General features: G+C 34.3%; 1 protein-coding gene and 1 long non-coding RNA gene across 2 annotated transcripts; one reads left to right on the forward strand and one right to left on the reverse strand.

Annotated features, from left to right (window-relative positions):
* Positions 1-5,648: 5,648 nt before the first annotated feature.
* On the reverse strand, positions 5,649-6,880 carry LOC145038426 (uncharacterized). Its single transcript, XM_078986797.1, has 2 exons — positions 5,877-6,880; positions 5,649-5,791 (listed from the first exon to the last, which is right to left on the reverse strand). The coding sequence occupies exons 1-2, from the start codon at positions 6,556-6,558 to the stop codon at positions 5,649-5,651; spliced, it is 825 nt and encodes a 274-aa protein (XP_078842923.1). The 5' UTR covers positions 6,559-6,880.
* Positions 6,881-19,668: 12,788 nt separating this feature from the next.
* LOC145034361 (uncharacterized) lies at positions 19,669-21,487 on the forward strand. The gene is made up of 3 exons (XR_013678054.1): positions 19,669-20,467; positions 20,558-20,725; positions 20,848-21,487. It is a non-coding gene; the product is annotated as an uncharacterized LOC145034361 (long non-coding RNA).
* The last annotated feature ends 1,029 nt before the right edge of the window (positions 21,488-22,516 follow it).

The following is a 22,516-nucleotide window of genomic DNA, read 5'->3' on the forward strand; positions in this document are numbered from 1 at the left end:
TCAAATGAGAACCACTAAAAGTTAAGAACCATTTCATTAAAGGTATTTTTGTGTATTTAACATAAACAATAAGAAAACACACAAAAGCTTCATTTTAAAATCAGATCTATCTTCTCAAATGATAAATCCTTTCAAACTCTTTGTTGATCTATCTTCCCTATCACCACCACCACCTATTATCGCCGACACCGCTGTTTCCGACCGCTTAACCTTCGCCAGAATGGCGAGTCAGTCATGTTTTGTTTGCTTCAGATCTGGAACCACAACAAAAAATGACATCACCGAGGTGTTTCTGCTTCGAATCTACCATCGACCGCCACACCACCGCTTGTCATCTCCGACAACATAATTCAGATGACTTTTTTTTGTGTTTCTTGCTCAAATCTAACCAGATTTGAATGATTCTACTGATTTTTCTCATCTTTGATTGAGTTCCCAGTCTAGATCTTTCGAGATGTGGTCAGATCTAGAGCCTCCACTTTCTGATCTGCCATCAATTTCGCCTCCACCTTCAGATCTAACACTTTTTGTCATCGGAATACTATATCTACCACCAAATCTTCCATACTGATGTCTAGATCTACATGCTCCGGTCCAGATTTTCGATTTCTGCCCCACGATGTCTAAATTTGTGAGGTACGACAATATTGAAAGAGTTTCAACGAGATCTGTGTCATGTTCGTCACGTTGCACATTTGGTTTTGTGTTCTTGTAACGACCTAAAAACCAAGGGTAAAAATTTCATTTATAATATAACTAAAACGTAGATACCATTTATTTCAAACATTCCAAATCATCATTAAGTAAATCATTTATCAGAGTTTATCCCAAAATCATTCATTGCGAAAATCATGGGGGTGTGCACTGCGATCAATCCGAGTTCTCTTCTCTTTCCAAATCGATGATACCTGAAACCAAAACTGTACACCGTAAGCACAAAGCTTAGTGAGTCCCCCAGAGCATACCCACACATAATCCACATAATACAAAACATATTAGCTATAAAAGCTATCTCTACCGCATACCACATATCAATTAGCTATAAGGGTTACCTCTACCACATAATACAAATCAATTAGCTATAAAAGCTACCTCTACCACATATCACATATCAATTAGCTATCAAGCTATCTCTACCATTAGCCACAAAGGCTATCTTTACCATTAGCCGCAAGGGTTATCTCTACCTTTAGCCACAAAGGCTATCTCTACTATTAGCCAGAAGGCTATCTTTACCGCATATCATGCATACATACATATCACACACCTCTACATAGCAAGTATACCGACTATCATAAAATGGGTAGCCTTGGTGCCTTAGACCCATTGGTATGGTGAGAAGTGATGGGTTTTGGTCATAAGAACATCCTATGTGCTCATACAAACCCTAATGCTTGGATCTAGGTTTCTCTATTGTACATGCAATTTATCCAAGACTATAAACCCTAGATCTAGCATATGATAATCAATATAACATATAATTAGGTTTTAGATCATACCTTGATTGTTATGTAGCAATAACAATCTCAAATCCTTTTTGTATTGACTTTAGAAAATTTAGAGTCACAAATGTCACTCCTCTAATGGTTCACAAACACCAAGAGCAAGAGGATGAAGATGAAAAGAGAAGGAGGCTGCCCAAAACATGTGGAAACCCTAGAAGGAAGCTTGTCCACGTTTTTGAGGCATAAGGGCACCATATATAGTGAGGCTATTAGGGTTATCTAACAAGGAAACCCTAATTTGGATGCTTAAGCCCTAAGCAACCCATTGACTCCTTTCCTTAAAGGCCTTGGACGATTTCTAATGGGTTTCCCCATAGAGTTCGTCCACTCCTCAATATAAGGCAATCCATAGCCCAAATTGCAATTATCTTATAATTACAATTCCTTTAATTAATCTCTTTTAGTCACAAAACTAATTACCAATTAATTCTTGATTAATATTAATTAAACAATATGATTTCTCCTTTAATATATTATTCTCATAATATATTAATAAATCATATTTAATCCTTTCTCTCCATAATTCATCCTATCAAGTTGCTTTGGTGAAGGCAACCCAAAAGGACCATGCACCATCGGGTCAAGTACATACCAAAATAGTTATAGACTTAGACACTAATCCAACAGTCTCCCACTTGGATAAGTCTAACAACTATTCTGCGTATGACTTCGGATCCCGATCTGCAATCGTAGCTTTCCAAAGCCGTTGTCAACTCTGATCTTATCAGATACGCGTGTCTTTTAGATAAGGGATCATATGAGACATGATTTCTAATCATTCTCTCTGTACTATTTCTCGACTTCCGATTTATGACGACTGACTAATTGAACAAATCAAATTAGCCCTAGCCGGCCGAGCATTTACGTTTGTCATCACTAAATCATCGAGGGGCCCAAAGATATTGCTTTTATCCTACTTTGGATAAAAGGAACGGATAAACTTTGATTCAATGCTCGCTTGCACTCACTCACTGAATCACACACAACAATATGTTTTATGACCCCAAGTTACTGGTGCGTTTACATATTATCAATGTGCAACCGATTTGCAAGATACAACTCACACATCTCGGTTTCAAGAATATAAGATGTTATCGTCTCACCAATCACTCGTGATACAATTCATGGAGTGATCCAAATGAGCGTGTGTTTAATCCAATGCTCAAATCATATTCATAAGCACTCATGAACGTTGCAGCAAACATTTGCTTATGTCTAATACCTTTTAGACAATCCACACACCAATTCACGACAGTCTTTATTCATACCTACTTCCAACATATGAACGACCGTGGCCCGTTCGAATACTTTGACTATTCTCAACCAATTAAATTATTCAAGAAGTCAAAACATGCAAAGTGAAACACAAGAATAATACTAATCCCATATGGCCTCAAATCTTTGAGCATAAATAAAACACCTTTTATTTATCACCATATCGATTACTCATTATTTGTTGTTTCGGGTAATCAACTTCTTACTTGAATTATTACTACACTTATCCCATGCTCCTAGCATGCACATAGTGTTTAATTATGGTTCTTACTTTGTGAAATAGATCAAATGAACACATTTCCAATCATACTCATTTCACAACTCCAAATCCTTTTTCATAAGTGAAAGAATATCAAATTCTTGCCACTTATGGAATATGCTAGATTCTAACATTTTATGCAATGATCCTTTTGTAATGTCACAGCACTAAAGTCACAATGACTATTGCCAATGAAATTACAAAATCCTCTATCGGAGATTGTTACAATACAATTCCTTAGATACGATATCTCTCACTCAAAGTACATTCTTTTGAACATCCTTTTGCATAAAATTTTCAAATCTAGACATAGATTTTCAATATCCAACTCCCAATATGGAAACGTTTCCATGTTTTCCATATGACAACTCATTCTTAATAGAATCTTTTCTATTCATAATAATGTCGATATGGTCCATCCAATACTATACTTCCAACTACTCACAAGCGACCAATCCTCGGCGAACTTTGGATTGTCCTTTGATAGTTGTTTAATTATCTTAGTCAAAACCGATTCTTGTCCTTTTCCCTCTAAATGCGCTAGACATTTGGAAAATTTTAGAATGGTCAAATATTATAGCATTTGCAATCCATCCTATACCCGAAGCGTATGGGACACGATGCATAATGTCTTACATAAAGATTTGATACTTTATCAATCTTTTGCCATAATATTTTATGTGCTACGTTCTCAAAATTCGAACTATGAAGAGGAATGTCGTAGTCATAATCAAAATTTGTGAACATACTATGTTTCCTTGACTGAATTTATTAACATTCCACAACCTAAGCCTTTAGATTTGAAATGAAGCATAATATCCTCTCCCTTAATTATAGCAAAACAACTTTTCAACTCTTGCAACTTTGCAAAGTATAACTATTGTTTTCTATAATTAATATTGCTAACTTGCAATACTTTCCATAATAATCATACAATCATAACATTTATGCTCCCACTATCATGATTATTATTATAAAACATAAGACTTATGCTCCCACTAGCTTTGACATGTATTCAGAAACCAGCTTAACTTTCAGAAAACAATACCTATTGAATTTCTTAAGTTCATGTTTCTAATACCTAATGCTTTGATAATCCTTTATCTAAGCTTATACACCTTTCCCTTAGATAGCTCATATGTGTGTCTAAACAATTCAGACCAATTGCCAAATCTCACAATTCGAATCATGGAAAGGGATACCGTAACCATAATCGAATTCGAGAATACAATTTTACAATCACTATTTTCTTAAAATCTCTCTTAGTGAAAGCATTTCCTCAAAGTCACTTTCATGAAGGAGGGAATCGTATGACACTTAGATTTTAATGATGTATGTGTTCCTATCCATGTGAATTTGTCAAAAACAAAGTTTACGACGAATTCAAACTCATATGGACCGAACTTTCTTAATCTTGATTTCTTGCCTTATGGTAGCACGACTGCCCACCATGTCTTCCAAGTAGTTAAGCAGCTCACCTTTTCCTATTAATGTACTTTTCATTGATCAAGGTCCTTGCCTTTTATGCATTCAAATGAGAACTCATAGGGCTCACATGCATAATTAACTAAATTGGAATGGCACAGAAACAATATTGTGTCAACACGATAGGTTGTAAACCTCAACTCGTGTGCTAGTGATGATCAATAAGGTCTATTTTGATTTGTTCTTGAAACCTTTCAAGACCATTAAGACTCCCACTGACTCCTTGACATATAAGATTCTCTTGTTAATAAACATTTCTTGACAAACAAATATTCAAGAGTTAGTGTAGCTTTTATCAAGACAAAACACTTCATAACTTTGGTCCTAGTTGGTCTTTGTCTTACCCAAGACATCACAACTTTCCACATTTGATGAATGTTATAAACATTCTTAATACTTGTCACTCATTGTCACAATCTTAACTCTAAGACTTGTTTGGAACGAAGTATCATTGACTTCTTGATTTTAACCATTTCTTTAATTCTTGATTCCTCTTCTTAGACATGCAATTGTACTAAGACTCACTTAGAGGATCAATTGAGATATGGTTCTTAATCATTAAGACTTATCATAAAGCATAAAAGGTACTCTCCCTTCTTCTTAGAATGGAGAAACTTTTATCTTTCTGACTACTTGATTCTTCTTATTCATTCTGCTATTGATTTAAACTTTTTCAATCAATTCAGAATTACACTTAATCTTATAAGTATAATCATATTTACTAAACTTTTAGTAAATCATGACGAATTACTCTTATGGTGGACTTGATCAACACGCAACTTTGTGTACTTGATCTCCTAGTCCTTCACTTGACACTTTGTCAATGAATTAGTCTAATTTCCAAATATGAAATTTCTCATTCATCGTGTAACCAAATTGCATGATTCAAAGTTTCTGTCCAATTGAAACTTGGGTGATGAGAAACTCTCCCTATTTGGTAAATTCTCGACATTTCCACAAATAATATAATTAAGAATCAAATCCATTATTGCTAATAATAGAAACATTCAAACATCAATTTTTCATATACGTCATTGCAAGGATAAATAAATAATATAAAAATCAAAATTTATTTTATTGCGGAAAAATTTGTCCTTACAATGCAATTCATTTAAAAAACTATGCTAATACATATTTCTTAGCAATCTAATTCTAACTCTAAGTAGTAGCTCAAGAATATAATCTTCAAGTAATGCGATCGAAATCCATTTCTTCATGGTTAGATTCTGCTCACTTCTTCCCTTAAGCTTCCTTTTTTTCTTCGATCCTACAAAACATCAAATGTAATCTTATCACATTATGTATTAAGAATCTAGAATAGGAGCTTAAAAGAGTTAGTCAATGGATTTTACCTAAAGCAAAGCCATATATTTTGACTCTCCCATCTCTTAGATCTCTTAGGTAAATAGGGCAGCTTCGTCTCCAATGCCCCTTCTCTTGGCAATAAAAGCAAATTGACTCTTTTGGAACAGGACATGGAACTACTTCAGACATTGCCTTTCTCTTATGATCAAACTTTTCGATCATAGCATGTCTTTTGTTGCCATTGTCTATATCCATAGAGTTTTTGAAGGCAGATTCACCAATCAACTTTGCTTTTCTATTGCGCCAAACCATTGATGATTCAGCAGTAATAAGCATATAGGTGAGATCTATAAGGGTCACGTTGCAGTTCATCATATAGTACTCTCTTACGAACTCACTATATGAGTTAGGAAGTGATTGAAGAACCCAATCAACAGCCATCTCCTCACAAACAACAGATCCCAGCATTCTTAACCTATCAATGTGTGACTTCATCTCTAGGACGTGTGCACACACTGACTTTCCTTCTTTATGTTTACTTGCCAAAAGGGCTTGAGTGAGCTTGAACTTTTCAAGCCTTCGAACTTGTGGGTTAAGGAGAATTATTGGAGGAGGTGGAGGAAGAGAAGCATGATCTCTTGTTCCTCGATCGAATCGTGGAATATCATCTTCATGCGGAATGCTTGTTCCACAGGATTTAGGAAGACCATAGTTGTCGCACTTTGACATCTACAAAACGGGAGAAAATGAATTCAAGTTAGTTGATCGATTGAGTCCTTAGTAAATCACCCAAATGAGACACTAAGGCTAGGACCCAACACAATATTCCACAACTCGGGAGAGGGATGCCGTAACCCTAATTGCAGAACATTTGAAGGTAAGTGAATGACGATTTTAATGGCATGTTTAAATCTCGATATGCCCCTCATGTTTGTGATTGGGATGCCGAGGATCACAAAGCGGGTGTGAATAACCATGCAAACTTACATGGTGCCCTCACATGTTACAGTCACCTATTCGATGTGCCGGTAAACCACACACGCTCCACCAAACTATGACAAACATTGAGTCACCCTTTGCCACCTTTGCTTAGAACCATTTAGTGTGCCGGTAAACCACACACGCTCCACTAACGTCTTCGCAAGGCACAAAGTGTAATTTCATGGAATTGCATCAATTCACTTTTGCCTAAGTAACCAAGATTGGGAATTTATAAAACATTTAGTTACTTTTGTATATCATTATACTTATAATGGAAGGTTTTGTCCTATCCGACCCGTTCGGCTAACGACCCTCCACTAGTCAAGAGTGCGGTGGGTAAGAGTGGATACCCATTCAATCGCCATTTTATAGGCAATTTCCTTAAACACCCCTTATAGACTCGCTTCGTGAATGATGCCTACTAACGGTAAGACTGACTTTTACTCATACATATATATATATATATATATATATATATATATATATATATATATATATATAATGTTAGACTTTTAATGTTATATATAGTATAAGGTGTATTTTACACTTTTAAAAATACTAGGTTGTCAAATTTAACGATTATACTTTTAATTCTATTAAATTGTAAACCTAAACTTTTATGGATTTATTAAATCTCTTTTAATTATACACCTTAATTAATTAATAAAACCATAAGGGTGTGATTTGAATTTTTCAAAACAATACTAGGGTTTTAGAATTTAACATTCCTAAATTAAACCTTTTAATCAACTTTTAAATTCCAAAACTTGAGGGCAAGTTTTGAAACATTTAAAAACATTTAGGTTTAGAATTAAGTATACATCAAAATTAAACTTTTAATCAAAATTTAAATTCCAAAACTTGAGGGCAAGTTTTGAAACCTTTCAAAACATTAGGGTTTCAAATATTTAAATTTCAAAACTAAACTTTTGAGTTCAAATTTAAACTATAAAACCTAAAGGGGAAAATTGAAACTTTTTATAACATAAGGATCAAATAACAAATAATCTAAATTAACATTTAATTACATAATTATCCATATTTGATTTATTTAATGATTTCTTGCAAAACAATTTACCAATTTAATCAAAATAATTAATCAATTATCACATAAGGAAACAAATATTTTATTAATTGATAAATATCTTCAATTAGATCAAGAATATACTCATATATATATATATATATATATATATATATATATATATATATATCATAAAAACGGATTTATATTGATCTAATATGATAAAGGCAAGTATCTCAAAGATAAACAACAAGAAATCCCGAAATCCCCTCTTTCTGACGCATGAACTCGCCGAGTACCCATATGGACTCGCCGAGTAGGGGGCAACTCGCCGAGTCCATCATGCAGAACCACAAAAATCGAATTTTTTCAACATACAAGGCATCAATACAATAGAAACCAATCAAGGTTCTGATACCACTGATAGGTTTTGGTCATAAGAACATCCTATGTGCTCATACAAACCCTAATGCTTGGATTTAGGTTTCTCTATTGTACATGCAATTTATCCAAGACTATAAACCCTAGATCTAGCATATGATAATCAATATAACATATAATTAGGGTTTAGATCATACCTTGATTGTTATGTAGCAATAACAATCTCAAATCCTTCTTGTATTGACTTTAGAAAACTTAGAGTCACAAATGTCACTCCTCTAATGGTTCACAAACACCAAGTGCAAGAGGATGAAGATGAAAAGAGAAGGAGGCTGCCCAAAACATGTGGAAACCCTAGAAGGAAGCTTGTCCACGTTTTTGAGGCATAAGGGCACCATATATAGTGAGGCTATTAGGGTTATCTAACAAGGAAACCCTAATTTGGATGCTTAAGCCCTAAGCAACCCATTGACTCCTTTCCTTAAAGGCCTTGGACGATTTCTAATGGGTTTCCCCATAGAGTTCGTCCACTCCTCAATATAAGGCAATCCATAGCCCAAATTGCAATTATCTTATAATTACAATTCCAGTCCCTTTCGTTTAATTAATCTCTTTTAGTCACAAAACTAATTACTAATTAATTATTGACTAATATTAATTAAACAATATGATTTCTCCTTTAATATATTGTTCTCATAATATATTAATAAATCATATTTAATCCTTTCTCTCCATAAGTCATCCTATCAAGTTGCTTTGGTGAAGGCAACCCAAAAGGACCATGCACCATCTGGTCAAGTACATACCAAAATAGTTATGGATTTAGACACTAATCCAACAAGAAGAATCACCTCTCGACTGCTGAATTGATAAGCTGAAATCAGACATATCCCATACGCTGCTCCTTTTCAACTGCCCATAATCATCTGGTGATTAACTTGACATAAACCCATAAATACCCTCAGGTCAACCCTGGTCAAAGTCTATGTCTGTAGTCAAGGTCAACAGTCCATATTGACCTTGACTCGTTGGGTTCCTTGCTTAACTCGTCAACTCGCCGAGTCACCCGAGAGACTCGTTGAGTTGCTTGATGTTTACGGCCATAAACTTCCTACCGAACACCCTTGACCGTGAACCCTTGGCCGTGAATGAGAAAACCCTCCCGACTCGCCGAGTCACAAGAGCGACTCGACAAGTTCCCACATATTCGGTCATTTCCAGTGGGATTTAAGGCCCCAAACTTTAGATCCATATTCTCCTAGTGATAATACCACGTAAAGTTGCCAACTTTGCGTTCATACTAAGTCTTATAATGCCAAAACCACATCAACAAGCTTCTTAAAAGTCCCTAATGCATGAATAAGAATTAGGGTGCACCAAGGAGACAACTTTATGACATTTGGGACCTAAAAGGTCCAGATCTGGAACCATCCTTGTGATAGGTCCAGATCCAAACTTGGTTCCATTTCTTCAAGGATGGCCACGTCACCTCATATCGCATATCAGCCTTCAAACTTAGAAAAAACATAACTCTCGCATACGAGCTCCGTTTTCGACATTCTTTTTTTAACGCGTAGGTAAAATCAAGATCTACAACTTTCATTTAGACTCCGTCGGCTAATTCTCGACCGATCTCAAATTTAACAGTAGGAGGCATTTAGACTGTTAAATGACTGCGAAGAATTCGTAACTCCTTCATATGGACACCGTTTTTGTCTATATTTTTACCGTTGAGTTCCTATTAATGAGATCTTTAACTCTCATTTAGGTCGCGTAAGCCAAAAACCACTCGAACTAAAATTCGAGTTTCGGGTCGTGCACTGCTAAGCCGAATCTTCGAAAAATCATAACTTCCTCATACGAAGTCAGATTTGGGAGTTCATTTTATGGATGTTCTCGAGTTAACATATACTATAACTTTGGTTTAGATTGCTAAGGCTAAAAATCGCTCCATCATAAATTTACTATTTACGCTTCCCGGCGTCGTGCCAGTTTTGCCGTAAAACTTCGACGAACCATAACTTATTCGTTATAACTCAGATTTCGGCGTTCTTTATATTTACGGAAACCTTGAGACATATTCTACAACTTGGTTAAGACTATTTATTATAAATAATCTTTTGCCAAAAAGTCGTTTTCGACCTCTATTATCTCTAAATTGACTAGCCCGGATCTACGGGCGTTACAATGAAAGTTGTAGAACTAGTAAAAATAATCAACTTTCATATAAAGACTGTTTTAATCTGACTTCCTATGAGGAAGTTATGATTTTTTCTAAGTTTCAGATTAGCAGTAGACAGCTAAAAACTCGAAGTAAAGATCGAGCGATATTTAGCCGAAACAACCTAAACGAGAATTGAAGGTCTCGTCAATAGTAGTACGACGGTAAAAAGTCTGACGAAAACGGATGTCGGATAAAGAAGTTATGAATTTTTAACGGATTTTCCTGTCCCGATCTGTTAAAAATAATAATATTAAAATTAATGTCAAAATTAGCCGGCGAAGTCTAAACGAAATTTGTAGAGCATAATTTTAGCTACGCGTGCATATAAAGAACGTAAAAAACGGAGCTCGTATGCGAAAGTTATGGATTTTAGAAGTTCGGGGCACAAAAATCGAGAAAAAAATGCAAAATCCGAGAAATTTCGCATGAAATTAGTGCCAGCCACATCATCCCTCGCATGCAGCCTCCACATGTTACCTCCTGATAGGACCGAGGTTTGTTGTGTCGCCTTTTGATTGGACCAATTCCACGGTCCACTAAGCCTCGGACACCTTCGCATGACCCTTAGACCTTCGTGGAGCCTGCCCATTGGACCGAAGTTGGGTCCAGTCCAAAGCTGCCATCTACGAGCCGACTGTTTCGACCTTCGCATCCGAGCCTCGCCCTTCTGCCGCGTATCCGAGCTTCGCTGCAACCTGGCCCTTCCCTCTTGCTTCAGATCCGAGGCTCGCACCTATATAAGGGGTGCAAGACCTCCCGGGTAAATGTTAGAAAATTGCCACTTTTTACCCCTAAACTTATATTTCTTCTACTTCCACTTCCCCCGAAGCCCCGGTATCAATTTTAGCACCCGAAACACGCCCCGAAGTGCCCGAAGACCCCAATAAATTTATCTTTTCAGTTTGAAGCCCTACCTTCGCAGAGCCTGGTTTAGAAGAAAGCTCTCGATTTTTATAGAAGAAAGCTATCTATAGTAACGAAGCGCTGCACAAATTACTATTTTAACCCCCGGTTATTTCAAAGTGAGTTCCATATATAGGAACAATTGTATGTTATGTTTTATATGTGCTATGTGCTTTTTTCCGTATTATTATCTCGTGTTGTTATTTCATGCTATATTTGTAGCAAAGTTATACCTTTGACCATATGATCAGTGAAAGGACTTAGATTCACGGTGGTACTGGTATGTAGCCTCTGGCCATGTAGAACATGTGTTGTAACAGAATGACTTCTATTCTATGGCATTGACAGAAGGTTAGATGTGACATCCCCAATTTCACGGCCAGAAAAGACCGATTTGTTTATGCTTTGTTTTATAAAATCAGGGTAAATCCTTTTGATTAAAAGATTTGTGGAATTTGTTCCCAAAACAAAATATGATAAAATTTATCAAAACGTTTCTCAAAGAGAATGTATTTTTATTAAACAATAAAACCTCGGGATGTCATGTTCGATACAGACCAAAAACATAAACAATATAAAATAGACCTTACAACAGTTATTTGTAACTACTGATCTATAATCCAAAATCTCTCATCAAGTCCACCAATTTATACTCTTGTGCCATTACCTGTAATGCAAAGAAAACTGAGTGGGTCAGGCTTGGGAGCCTGGTGAGCATATAGGGTTTTCATCCCACAGTAATACATTTATTATATTCAATTATCAAACAATCAACCCAAATACTCATTCCCATTATCTCCTTTATTTCTTAAGGATTTACCCTAAGAATCAACTATCCTCTATCCATTTATTCCTAAGGATTGACCTAAGGAATTGACACAAAGTCCACCACTACCAAGGTCCACAAATTACGACTGGTAAACACTTAGTTCAACATACTTAACAAACACCTAGTTCTAATACTCCTAGTGAACAATTAATTCAAAACATCTGGTGAATACTTAGTTCTAAAACACTTAGTGAGCACACTCAGTTCAACAATACCAAGTGAACACATCTAGTTCAAAAATACTTAATGAACACATTGAGTCCAAAAATACCAAGTGAACACATAGAGTTCGGAAATACCTAATGAACACATTGAGTCCAAAAATACCAAGTGAACGCATAGAGTTCTAAAATACCTAATGAACACATTGAGTCCAAACACCAAGTGAACACATAGATTTCTACAATACCTAATGAACACATTGAGTCCAAACACCAAGTGAACACATAGAGTTCTAAAATACCTAACGAACACATTGAGTCAAAACACCAAGTGAACACATAGAGTTCAACAATACCTAATGAACACATTGAGTTCAAACATACTTATTATTTCGTCTCACATCAACTATTTCATCTACCCAACATATTTGTAAATGAAAAAACATATACAGTTTAAATCTTTTAAAACATGTATAACACATTATTTCAACATTTATCTCAAGTAAACAAACAATGTATAAACACCTAGCACATACTTCATAGCAAATACTTTATATCTATGCGGTAGAAGAAAGTGAATATACATTCACACATATAACAACAAAATATACACATAACACGTATGTCGTATAAAATACTTTGTATTTATGCGTTAGAAGAAAGTAACCACACACTCACTTGGTTAGACAATGCTCGGACAGCATTACAGCTCTAAGAGTAGTATTCTTCGGTGAAACCGGGATATCTTCACACACCGGGTTTCTCACGGACAGAGCTTCGACTCGGAAACTCTTTTCTTCTCGGGATCTTCGGGCTTCGGGACTTGCTTCGGGTCTCGGGGTTGATACCGGGGCTTCGGGGGTTAAAATAGGGCTTAGAGGGTGTATCGGGAGTGGGAGAGAAGGGATGGAGCAACCATAATCGACTGACCCTTCAAATCTATTTATAGGGCAAATTTGGCCCTTGCCACGTCGTGACACCCTTTTTCCACGTCGTGGGCTTGGGCGTCACTGCATACGTCATTGCAAGTTGCATCTGGGGGACTCCCGGAGGTGTCAGGAGATTTGCCACGTCGTGGTCTCTGACAGTTTTGGGGTTTCGCGCCCCGAACTTCAGATATTCATAACTTTCGCATACGAACTCCGTTTTCGACGTTCTTTATATCGACGCGAAGGTAAGATTATGCTCTACAACTATCGTTTAAACTCCATTGGCTAATTTTGACTTTATTTTTAATATATTATAAATATATTACTTATATATTATCTTTAGTAGACCGGGATAGGAAAACTCCGTTCGAAATTCATAACTCCTTCATCTGAACTCCGTTTTCGTCCGTCTTTCCGTCGTTGCACTACTATCGATGAGATCTTCAATTCTCATTTAGATAACTAAGGATAGATATCTATCTACCTTAAATTCACTATTTACGTCGCGCTGGGTCGTGCCGGTTCTGTCACGAAACTTCGATAGGTCATAACTTCTTCGTTATAACACGGATTTTGGCGTTCTTTATATGCACGGAAACCTTGTGACATATAACTTGGTTAAGATTAATCCTTCTAAATAATCTTCCATCAAAAAGTCATTTTTGATGCTTATCGTCTTAAAACTGACTAGCCCTAATCTACGGGCGTTACATTAGATAGGACTGGTATGTAGCCTCTGACCAAGTAGAGCATGAGTCCGTAAGAGAATGACCTGTATTCTATGGTATTGGAAAATGGTTAGACAGGGCTATAAGCCTAAAATCTACCAAAATGTTAATCAGAAATTGTATGTCTTCTGTGCCATTTTGGCAAAAGCTTTATTGATGCATATCAAGTATTGAAATCGTTATGTCTCATTGATCGTAAATCTTTGAATCAAATCTTGAGTTGATATTGAAAGTCTGACATATGATGCGCATATGCTATTATTGTTCTTGTTCCTCTTTGCTTCTGTCATATTGGTATATATATAAGGCATAAAGTTCAAACCTTTTTTAGACTCTTGTAAGTAAAAAGCTTTAACATTTCCTTTCTAGTTGTTAGATCTTGCTAATGGTCCTTTTTATGTAATTTTGGTCCATTTTTTGGGTGATCTTGGAGTTGAGTGGACTCCAACATCTTTTGATCAGTTTGGTTATCTTGGTCCTTTAGGTCATTTTGGTGTATTAAAGTTTAGATCTTGAACTTTGTGGCATTATTATAGATAAAGTTGGAAACTTTAGCCATGTAAACATCATGTTGATTTAAATATGAAGGTTTGCGACTTGGACTTAATGGATTAAGTTGAGAAAAATAAACTCTTAGTTCCTTTGAGACTGTAATTCTAGATCTTGGTTGTTTGGACCATCCTAATGGATAAATTTGGAAACTTTATCCATTATGAAGCTATTAGGTACCATATATGATGTTATGAGCCTTGGTCTTTAATTATTAAGCTCTTAATGAAGAAAAGGACATTCTGCCAGAGACCACAATGTAGCCAAGGAAGGCCCATAACATAATGGTGCTCTACCTCGCGATTGTTTTGCTGTTTGGCAGCCACGACGTGGTCAACAATTGGCCATGACGCGGTGGTCCGTTGAGTTGACTATGACTGTTGACTTTTGACCAATTTGACTTTTGGTCAAACCTTGGTAGAATTGAGTGTTTAACTAAGAACTAGTCTCGATTTGGCATTAAGTAGCTTGTGTTAGTTGTTCTGTTGTTGAGGTTGCTGTTGAGCTTCTATTGGTTAGCTCTGGTGAGTTTTCTCACTAAACTTTATACTACAATATGTATCCTTGTGTATAGGATGTTGTTATGCTGTTGTGATTCGTTAGTCAGGCAAATATGTTATGATTACCTATGTTTGTCTGATATTGTTGTTTGCACATGTCGACATATTGTGGTTGGTTTGAGGCAGTTCTATTGTTTGCTGAAGGCCAAGATACCTAGGCGGTCAATGTGTACTGTAGGCCTTGCGAGGTGGTCTAGTCAGACTGAAGGCCCAAGGAGAGCAGTCCAACCTTGTGTTGTAGGATCAGGAGAACGGTCCAGCTATATGTTGTAGGCTCAGGAGAGCGGTCTAGCTATATGTTGTAGGCTTAGGAGAGCGGTCCAGGTGTACTGTAGGCCTTGTGAGGCAGTCCAGTCAGATTGCAGGCTTATGTATACATGCATTTTATGTGTATTATATATGCGGGGTATTTTGGGAAACTCGTTAATCTTTGTACGTACAATTATGGATTAAATGTTTTTTCAGGTACTTTATCAGTTTATAGGAAGGTGAAGACGTTACTATACATACCCAACAACAATTTAATGATTTGAGATTTCGTGGCACTTTTCTTTATAACTCTGATTTCAAACTACGGTTTACAAATAAAGGATTTTGTCTTGAATATGTTTTAAGAAATATGTGTTTAAAATTGAAAAAATTATTCTGAAAATTTGGGACGTTATGTTATAGGCCCAAGATTGCAGTCCATCTTGGAAGTAAAAAAAAAAAAACTTGTCTTTATGTCACCATACTTTTGCCTCCACCATAAAGCGACATTCTCAAAAAGTATAAGATGGCCGTATCTATCTTGGACTTATTGTCTTCCACTCCCGTAGCATTAATATAACATTTTATGGACTAGAAAAACTCATCAAGTACACGCTTGCATCCATACTTTATAGGTTTTGGTGCTTCCATGTGGTGTGGTTTTCATAATAGCTCCTCCAAAATACTACCTTGCACAAATTCACTTTAACTTCTAAAGCACCCATGTTCTTGAAAAACTCATTTTGCAAGGTGTGGATCAATCCAAGGACTTGTCTTGATGACACCGATGGTCTCCTTCATTCCATCACTTGTGTTGCTTATATCATGAACAAACTGATCGACATTATCCTCTCACTCAAGGATCTCACCACGTTAATCCCCACAATTGTAAGCTTGTTTTCAAAGCTTGCCAAGGCATCTACTTATTGGTACCTCTTCTTGGACTTCATTCCATTCTCTTAAGCGAGAGGGGGAATGTTTTCTAATTCACTTGATCCTTCCATGGTTGCATTCTCTTGCTTGCTCGAACCTTGCTCTAATATCGCGTGTCATGGGGTGACTCTTGTAACCAGTCTATCTCATATGACACTTAGCTTTTCTTCGACTAAGTCATGCTTACTACACTTCCTTAGATGTGATAATGAATTGGAAAGCAAGAGACTAAAGCTTTTAGAGTTACTACAAACGCAAGGCAAATTGTATTAAAAGAACTCAAGAGATTACAAAGAAAATTATGATGGTTTGCTACAAATGACTCTACACCTATTTATGTGGTTCTTACACCTCCTCAAAGGAAGGATCCATATCCTGATCTTTGTTGATTATTATGGATCATTCCTATATGATCTTTATATTTATAAGGCTCTAAAATATGCCAAATTATGCTATGATGTCCTAGAGAACTCTAGGATGTTCTAGGGTCTTCCTGGTTACTCTTGTATGATCTAGCGTCTTCTCAAGTACTCCGGAGAATTCTAGAATCTCGATCATGACAGAATGGTGGGGGAAACCCATGAAGAAGGATGACAAGGCGATGGAACAACAAGAGGATCCGGTAGGTAAACGTTTGATATTTTTTTGAAATCAAATTCAAAAAGATTTGATAGGATGGTATTATCGGTTTATACAAAATATGATGATCGTTGAGATCTCCGAGAGTGAACAGTGCCAAATTAATGAGAATTTCTTGGAGGTAGACAGATAAAAATAGTTTACCAATAAAAAAGAGTTGGTTTGAATTTTTTATCTAGTAATCACCATTTTTTCTTAACAAATAAAATTTGGATTTTTCTGAAGATTTCCCTAAAAAAATATGGTACATTTAGCAAATGTTACATTATATTTTCATATTTTTATTATCGTTTTTTATTTGTTTTTTTTAAAGAATGAACAATATATTTGTTTAATTAGAGGATTCTCAAAAGAATTGTTAATATTTATAATGGTATATAGGAGTTTTCACGACCTAATCTCCAAATTTAAAGGGATCAAACCCATGATGAAGAGTGATCAATAATTTTTTTTTTCTAGAAACTGACACCATATTTAAAATCAATTGTCATATCTTTCTATACTAGTAAAAGATTAGTTTTGTTTTGTCATGTGTCGTTTTAATACACCTTCTAATTAATATTATGCCACATGTCAGACGCTTCTTAGGCTGTGTTTGGCGCGCCACAGCTAGCTGAAAAGCTACCTTATTTTTCGAGCTTTTTTAATTTGTCGTGTTTGGCGACCCAAAAAGTAGCTTATAAGCTAGCTTTTTAAAAAGCTACTTGGACTAACTTTTTGGGACCTTTTTTAAAAATTTCCAAATATACTCCTTAATTAATTATAAAAACACATTTTTTTAAATGTCTTTTTATGTCATTTCATATTTTTCAGCTAGCTTTTCATTTTGTTTTACCAAACGTCATTTTTTATTAGCTAGCTTTTCAGCAATCAACTAGTTTTTTATTTAACAGTTAGCTTTTAAGCTAGTACGCCAAACATAGCCTTAGACTTCAATCTTTTCCTAATTTTTCTCAAATCATTAATCAAATGGTAGAAAATCAGGATTTTTGTTTTCCGTCTATCTCTCATAACTTATGGTTTTTATTTGCTTATATTGTGTGCATATATTGTGTGTTGCCTGCAACGATGAAATTAATGAAATCATGGCAGTTTTGACTGGCCGCACAAATTAGTGCAATCATGGGCGATCTTTCTCAATTTCTAACAAGTGAGCTCTTAGTATTTCTATATTTCTAACGTATCTTTGATTCCCACTCTCGGTGCCTCCACCATGATCTCACACTTTCCTAAGTGAAGGTTTTTCCAGGTATATGATCACAATAGACTTTAACTTTGAATGTTACATGCATGGATTCTAATATCGAGATTTATTGTAATATTCTTATATTTTTTTGAAGATTATGTGTGGAAACTGTTGTAGATCTCAAAATTTTAATTTTGAATCAAAGATGCATATATTGCAACACTCACTGTTAAAGAACCAATATATATATATATATATATATATATATATATATATATATATATATATATATATATATATATATATTCTTTTTTCCATTTTTCATTCTATTTTTCTTAGGTTTTTTTAATGTCATATGGTCGATTATGTTGCAGTTTTTATAAACATGTTTTCTCCAAAGTCCACATGAACAACAGGATGATTGTCAATGCAATTTGCTTTAACATGAAACACAAGAAATAGACTAATCTTTAACAAATTCGGAATAATAATAATGCTAAAAATGTTTTTGAAGACAATCCTGGTGGTATATTTGTTGAAATTCTGATCTGAGAATTGGAGTAGCCCCTCAGCAACCAATATAACCTTTAATGACTATATATATATATATATATATATATATATATATATATATATATATATATATATATATATATATATATATATATATATATATATATATATATATATATATATATATATTGTATTCCCTATCCACAAGAGATTATTTAGGAATTTCATATTAGAGTGGTCCATCGACAATATATAACAATCTGTACAAACCATATCATCTTTATGAAATTATTTAGCCATGTCAGCCCCATATATCATCTTCCTATTAGGATCAACATTTAGCACATGGACTCATTTTATAACATATGAAACGAGAAAAAAGCAATAACCAATTAATTGGAGACACTTCAACCGTAGTAGGTTTCAGTCCTTTCATAATCTGATATTAATTATTTAAGTACATTAAATTATCAATAGTACTATAATTCAAAAAATATTCAACATATCTTTGTTGCTTCTTTATTTATTTATGATCCATTTTATACTTTCAACATTTGATGCCTTAATCATAACTATATGATTTTGAAATAAAATGATAAAGGTAAGATAAAACACTATTACTTTCATTTATATGTGTACTATAGCATCCTACTCTTTTGTTATTAATGTGTTGTACTATTAAAATTCTATTCAATCATAGCATTGTACTTTTAATTTCGCCACTAAACTACTACTATGATAATAATAAAATAATGATTCAGTGGCTAAATTGATAAATACATGAAGATATGTGTAATAATCTTAAAAAAATGTGTTGTATGACAAACCTTAACTTTTGATTCCACTTATTCTCTATTGTTGCTCATATAATCAATTTTCATCATTACCACACCTATATACTATAATTGTTATGTATGCCAACAACCAAAAGGAGTCATTCTCAATTGAATATATATATATATATATATATATATATATATATATATATATATATATATATATATATATATATATATATATATATATATATATATATATCCCCTACTCTAATAAAACAGTACCTTTAATGCCATGTGGCAACTCTTCAGCAACCCTCCAGCTTATTTCCCGCCTATACTATCAAAGTGATTTTCCTATTATACCCTTGTGCGTGTAAAAATGCCATGCCCTATAAAGTAGGCCAGAAGAACTAGGAGGGTTGCAAGAAATCAGGAAGCAAAATTAGTTTCAAATCTGGTTTATCTCGGTTTTCACTATCAAGAAATATAAAAAAAAATCAATAAAAACAGCTATTAAATCGCAAGAAATTAGGAAGCAAAATCATTTTCAAATTTGAATTACATTTACTAAGCTTCGGTTGACTCCATATATTACCTCAATTACTTCTATTCATGGGTCTATCTCTGCAAAACACATATACCGCTATGGAAGAACGGAGAATCATAAATTGATGGTCATATTCTCCGATAACTTCAGGTAAACCTAAGTTTGTTCCCTACATGCTACTCTTTTTGGTTGTGTTTCCCTTCTAATTCAATAATTTTTTCTAGATGTCTGTTGTTTAGGACTTGATGATTCTGATTCAATGATTATATATCCTACTTCTTTTTCCATTCACACTTATACCAGTTTTGCGTTCTTTGGTTTCAACTTTTGATGGTATACTTGATCTTGTAAGTTGTTTAATTTTATGTTTGTAGACTGATTTGAGACATAACTGGTTCGGCTCCAAAACTTATGAACTTGTATGATTATTTAAGTCTCAGTCTTTTCTATGAATGCTCAAATGTCACAGTTTTCAATTGCGGATTTCCCTTTGACTCATGAGGCAAGGCCGAATTTTTTATATGTCAGTTAAACAAAACCCTTTTTACTTAGTTATATTAGGGGTTATATATTGGCTTTATGTAAAATTTCTTTAGTTGCTTGATTGTATTAGGGTTGTAGATGAGGATGATGACAACTATATACACATGCAATCAAATTTGTCAAAATGTAAGGAATGTAAGTCTTTTTCTTAAAAACCCTAATTTTTATTTGATCAGGTTAGACTATCTACCGAAACATTCATTTTGATTACTAAAAGGCCTAAAGAGTCAGCATCGAGGTGAGAAAATAAACACCTTATGAATGATTTATTAAGGTTTTTGTCCAAATCATTTTTGTGCCCTCTTTTTAGTTATTGCGATAGACTAAAATTTCTAATTTGGTTCCTTTTTTACTGTTAAGGTCAAACTCAATGCATCTAATTTTGTAACCATGGGGAATAAGCTTAAGCTAAGCCATGTTGCAAATGATGGCCTTGGATTTGGGTAGATTGGTTTTGAAGGGTATATATATGTGAGGCTACTACGATTAGTACTGGCATCCAATTTATGAGGTTTTCTTCTGTTTATGATTTTAATTAGTCCCGTTTGATAATTACTTTTAAGTAGAGGTGGTAGTAACTAATAAGAATCCCATTCAATTGATGATAGTGGATTGAGTGTTGTATATTGCCTATATTAAAAGGGTACTAATATGTTACCAGATTGTAGTTTGCTTATTTGGATGCGTGATTGAATCTTCCAAACTTGGAGCTGGAATGCTTATTTAGACTATATGTTTCTTATTTGTTTGATTAGTTGTTTCTGATGTTTCCTAATTGCAGATTTCTGAATTTAATTTTGAATTGGGACGAACCGCCATAATGTCTTCACATTGAAAAAGAGTTTTTTAGTTGTTTTAGGTTTTTTTTTACTTACCCTTTTTTTTTATTCTTTTTGCAATAATGGATGCCCAGTTGACACTTGTCATATATGTTTATGATGAAAGAAAGCTAACTCATTATGTTGTTTTAAAAATTAGTGACCATCCTTGCTTTTTTTATAATACTGGAACTGGAACATTTGTGTAATTCTTTCAAAACATGGATTATCTAACTTTTTATTGCATGGACCTTTTTTTGTATTTTAATTCCAGCACAAAAACAAACAACACACATATTGGTAAATATGTAATTTTATGAGTAAAGGATAAAAGAAGAGAAACTTTACATTAATAACAATATACTTTACAGAAACACTCACACACACCATGAAAGAAGGTTGCTTTAATGCAATTACTAAAAACAAACAGAAACTATTTAGGTTGCTTTAATTAGAACACAAACAAATTATGCCAATTTTAGTAATTTACTTTGAAGTTAATTCTTATTTTAGGGTTAATTTGCAAAAAAATGTAAAAAAAAAGTGTCATTTTAATGTGTAATTTATTTGTTTTCAAATAAATAGTAACATGAACATGTTTATAAGTCTTATAAATATAGCGGGTTAAAGATGCTGTAATTTTGGGTCTGCAAGAAAGAAATAGGATATGATAACGGAAAGGCTAAAATAAGTGAATATTAAGTGTAAAACTGAAATAGTTCAGATTTGAGAGCCAAGTTGCCAACTGCAAAGAGGCAAAAGCAGGCCAAAACCCAATAATGACACATGCCACTGCTTTATGGACTCCGTAACATTGTATGGTTTGTAACATTGTATGGTTTCTATACATTGGAAAATCATGTCATGTGTCTTTATTTAATTGATTTTCGAATTAAATTTACAAAAGTTGTTTTTTTTACTAAATCCAAATCGGTGAACTAGAGCCATGTGACCACTGTTATCAAGTTTTATTTTAAGGATATTTCCAAGATTCCTAAGATGCAATGTCAAATGATACTCCCAATCATTATTTTGATTATTTAAAGAAAAAAATTTTGCCAAAAAATATTTATAAGATTCTTCATACTTGATGAAAATACATATTATTTTGCGACATAAATCACATTTCATTCGTCATATTAATTTATAGTTTATTGTGTAGGGTTTGTAGCACCTGGTTCCTGGTATGCAAGATTTATCTAAGTATTTTT

Source organism: Lactuca saligna, chromosome 1, assembly GCF_052625555.1.
Source record: "Lactuca saligna cultivar CGN05327 chromosome 1, ASM5262555v1, whole genome shotgun sequence".
In the NCBI taxonomy this organism is placed as follows: domain Eukaryota; kingdom Viridiplantae; phylum Streptophyta; class Magnoliopsida; order Asterales; family Asteraceae; genus Lactuca; species Lactuca saligna.

What these genes read in the sequence shown, in the direction of transcription:
- LOC145038426 (XM_078986797.1), bottom strand. Translation starts at nt 6,558, where the DNA reads ATGTCAAAGTGCGACAACTATGGTCTTCCTAAATCCTGTGGAACAAGC. An exon ending in AATATATGGCTTTGCTTTAG is followed by an intron (nt 5,792 to 5,876) that starts GTAAAATCCATT and finishes GATGTTTTGTAG; the next exon opens with GATCGAAGAAAAAAAGGAAG.